This window comes from Xiphophorus maculatus, chromosome 15, assembly GCF_002775205.1.
Source record: "Xiphophorus maculatus strain JP 163 A chromosome 15, X_maculatus-5.0-male, whole genome shotgun sequence".
Classification (NCBI taxonomy): Eukaryota; Metazoa; Chordata; class Actinopteri; order Cyprinodontiformes; family Poeciliidae; genus Xiphophorus; species Xiphophorus maculatus.
The window spans coordinates 19859525-19863084 of record NC_036457.1 but is presented as its reverse complement, the minus strand read 5'-3'; the positions used below and the strand labels follow the sequence as shown (position 1 = coordinate 19863084).

General features: G+C 43.6%; 1 protein-coding gene across 1 annotated transcript; it reads left to right on the top strand.

Annotated features, from left to right (window-relative positions):
• Positions 1-596: 596 nt before the first annotated feature.
• Positions 597-3038, top strand: LOC102221872 (alpha-1-antitrypsin homolog). Its single transcript, XM_005811153.3, has 5 exons — positions 597-696; positions 902-1504; positions 1803-2073; positions 2202-2349; positions 2426-3038. The coding sequence occupies exons 2-5, from the start codon at positions 910-912 to the stop codon at positions 2615-2617; spliced, it is 1206 nt and encodes a 401-aa protein (XP_005811210.1). The 5' UTR covers positions 597-696; positions 902-909; the 3' UTR covers positions 2618-3038.
• Positions 3039-3560: the final 522 nt, after the last annotated feature.

Sequence of the window (3560 nt, the reverse complement as noted above, 5' to 3'; positions counted from 1 at the left end):
GAGAGGAATGATAAAGGTGAAGAACTGCCAACACAGTTTTCAGCTTCACTATTGGTGGTCCAACAGGGCAAGTGGTCCTAAAGTCGTATTAAGATGCTAAAAAAAAGATTCCAGAAGTTTCTGGGGAAAAAAAAGGGTGTGATTAAGGTTCAACTTGCTGCACTCCACTTTACCAGATATTAGAGTCAGAGTCAGAAATTTTCCCTTTCACCCTATTTTGTCAAAGAAAATCAACAAAAAATAACATTTGGCCTCTGTTCTTACAAACACATTTGCAGTTGGATGTTGCTTATACTTCCAGCTTAAGACAAAATGTCACCTTCCTAAAAAGAATTATGGCTAATAGGTGATTTTAAGTAAAAAGATCACTTTTGGCAAAATATGACTTAGGCCTTTGTTTTAGGAAGGTGACGATAAGTTGTTAAAAGCTTAAAATGAAGAAAAAAAAAATTGAGGCCCCTAAAAATATCTATATATTTCAGTGTAGACATATTGTGAGAGCAGTTTCTTATCTTTTATGTGCTGAGTGTGGCCTGTTGCATCAGTGAAAATGGACCGGTCAGATATCAAAGGACAGAGACCAAGGGAGGCTGATTCCTGGTTAATTTTTGACCAAACTGTCAGCCGTTTCTCTGAGCTCCTCTATAAAAACCGTGAATCTCTCACAAGCCTTCTGCTGCAAAGAGGACAGTAAAGGTAAACAAGTCACTTTATGGACATCAGCAGTACAACCAGTTTAATCTTAAAAGCACATTTCAGTAAAAGAAATAGCTTTGGATGCTTGTTTTAGCTGTAGGAAGGTGGAGTCAATTACCCTGCTGATTGTATTAATGTTGCTTCTTGGAAACAACTGCTTTGCTCTTCTGTGTTTAACATGGCTGACTTGTTTTCTCCGTGCTAGGCTCCGAGATGCGTGGTATCTTTGCTATTTGCTCTCTGACAGCACTGCTGCTGGCTGTGGCGCAAGCCGACCACCACCTCCACCATGAGGCCATGAAATGCCATGCTATTTCCTCTCTCAACGCCGACTTCGCCTTTGCCCTCTACAGAAACATAAATGGTAGAACCGCTCCCGGAAAAAACATCTTCATGTCGCCCCTGGGCCTCTCCGCCGCTCTGTCCATGCTGTCCACAGGGGCCCGCGGCAAGACCCAGGCCCAGCTGTTCTCCAGCCTGGGCTACGCCGACTTAGACCAGGCACGGGTCAATGAGGCCTACAGCCATCTTTTCCAAATGCTTGGCCAAAGCCAACAGGAGCAGAAGCTGGACCTGGGCAACTCTGTTGCGGTGCGCACCGGTTTCAATACTCTGCAGACGTACCGGACGGACATTCAGAATCACTACAATGGCGAAGTCTTCCCAGTTGACTTCTCCAACCCCTCTGAAGCTGTGGGTAAAATCAACAGACACATTGCCACAAAAACCCAAGACAAGATCAAGGATATTGTGAAGGACTTGGACCCTTCAATAGCTATGGTGCTGATCAACTATGTCTACTTCAGAGGTAAGCCTACAAAACAATCCTCATTCGATTGACATATTTTAAGAATAGAACCATGCCAGCTACAACACTGGAGAAAATCCATCCATCCATTATCTACACCTGCTAATCATTGAAGGGTTGCAGGGGGGCTGAAGAGTATCTCCAGCAGTCATTGGGTAAAAGGCAAGGTACACATACAGGTACCAACCATACACACAAACAGTCATACCTGACAGCAACCTAAGCAACCAAGTACACGAGCTCGCAATCATTCTATAATGTTTGTATTGCTCTCCTTTTCCTTTCTTGCATCATACAGGACAGTGGGAGAGGCCCTTCAACAAAAACCTAACAGAGAAGGCGGACTTCCATGTGGATGAAAACACCAAAGTTGAGGTGGACATGATGAAGAAGATGGGACGTTTCGATTACTATCATGACCATGACAACCACACCACCATCGTCTTACTGCCCTACAAGGGCAACACGTCCATGTTGATTGTTCTGCCTGATGAAAACAAAATGGAGGTGGTTGAGGGCTTCATCAACAAGGACTACTTGAGGCACTGGCACAACAGTCTGTACAAGAAGTAAGAGGAAGATCAGTTCCGCTTGTTTTTCTTAGAAATGTGAACCATGGTGTTGAGGAATGTCACGGCACAGTGGATGATGTATCAATAGGCAAGTGTTGCATAATTCAAGATCTTTTGTTCTACAGCAACCTGAACCTCTTCATGCCAAAATTCTCCATCTCCGTTGACACCTCGATGGATGAGACTCTAAAGGAAATGGGAATAACGGAGGCCTACAGTGACATGGCTGATTTCTCTGCCATATCCGAAGAAATCAAGCTTAAAGTCTCAAAGGTAGATTGTCGTCCGCATGTGACCAGTTTTTGAATTGCAACAAAGCGTTGACCGTTCCCTTTCCCCCTCCCTGCAGGTCTCTCACAAGGCTGTGCTGAGTGTGGATGAAACAGGGACGGAAGCAGCCGCCGCCACCACCATCGAAATCATGCCGATGAGTCTCCCCGTCGACATGAGGCTCAACCGACCCTTCCTGGTCTTCATCATCGAGCACTCGACGAGGAGTATCATCTTCGCAGGCAAGATCAACAACCCAACGGCTGCGTAAAGACTCTTGTGGCATGTAGAGCCGCCACAGGCTGAACGAGTTTCAGTGGCTTCGGGACATTTATCCGTGTTTCGTAACGCCGATTATGACTGCACGATATTAAGTGGATTGAATAAATGACCAGTGAAGGGGAGTGAATAAGGCAATAGACCTATCTACAAGGAACAGGAATGTGCTTCCATTAATCTGTCTGTCACCATGAAACATTTGGTATCATTTGTCATCTGCCTCGGTTGATAAATGTCTTCCACCCGTCTTGGTAGATCATTCTCTCATTGAGTGTTTCAAGAGATGAATTAATGACTAAGACATCTGTCAATGCAGCATCCACTAACACATTAAACGACTTGTTATCGCTCTACTGCTGTTTCAACAGGGCTCAATGTAAACTGAAATAAAAACTAGCTACAAACAACTGCAATTTTAAGTTTTTCTTTCTGCTTTACTGCTTTCCATCAAGCGCTGTGTCGTTTACAGTGAAGGCACTGGGAATTGGGAGGAAACTGGATTTTTCCTAGGGACCAAAATGGAGTACAGACAAAGTGTCACTGTGGCCAATGTCCCATCTTATTCGTAAGAGGTCTGAATGTGGACAAAGATTGATTGACTTCCTCTTTATCCACCACTCCGTCAACCAGACTGCAGATGCTGTCCAATAAACAAATGTGGCTAACAAAAAAAAATTTAAATGTGTGTACACTGATTGTCCATGTGGTGCTGCTTTGTAATTCTTTTTCCTCTGCATGGTCAAGCATGTGTGCACACAAACTGCCTGCTAATTGGAGATGATCATTTGTTAAAACCATCTGACAGGCACACCCCATCCCCCACTTATTGGCATTAACATTATGAATTAACATTAACAATAGTCAAATCTAAAATAAATTTAAAAAATTGAATGAATAAATGAAACTACTGCACTGGAAAAATTAGAATTTTAAGG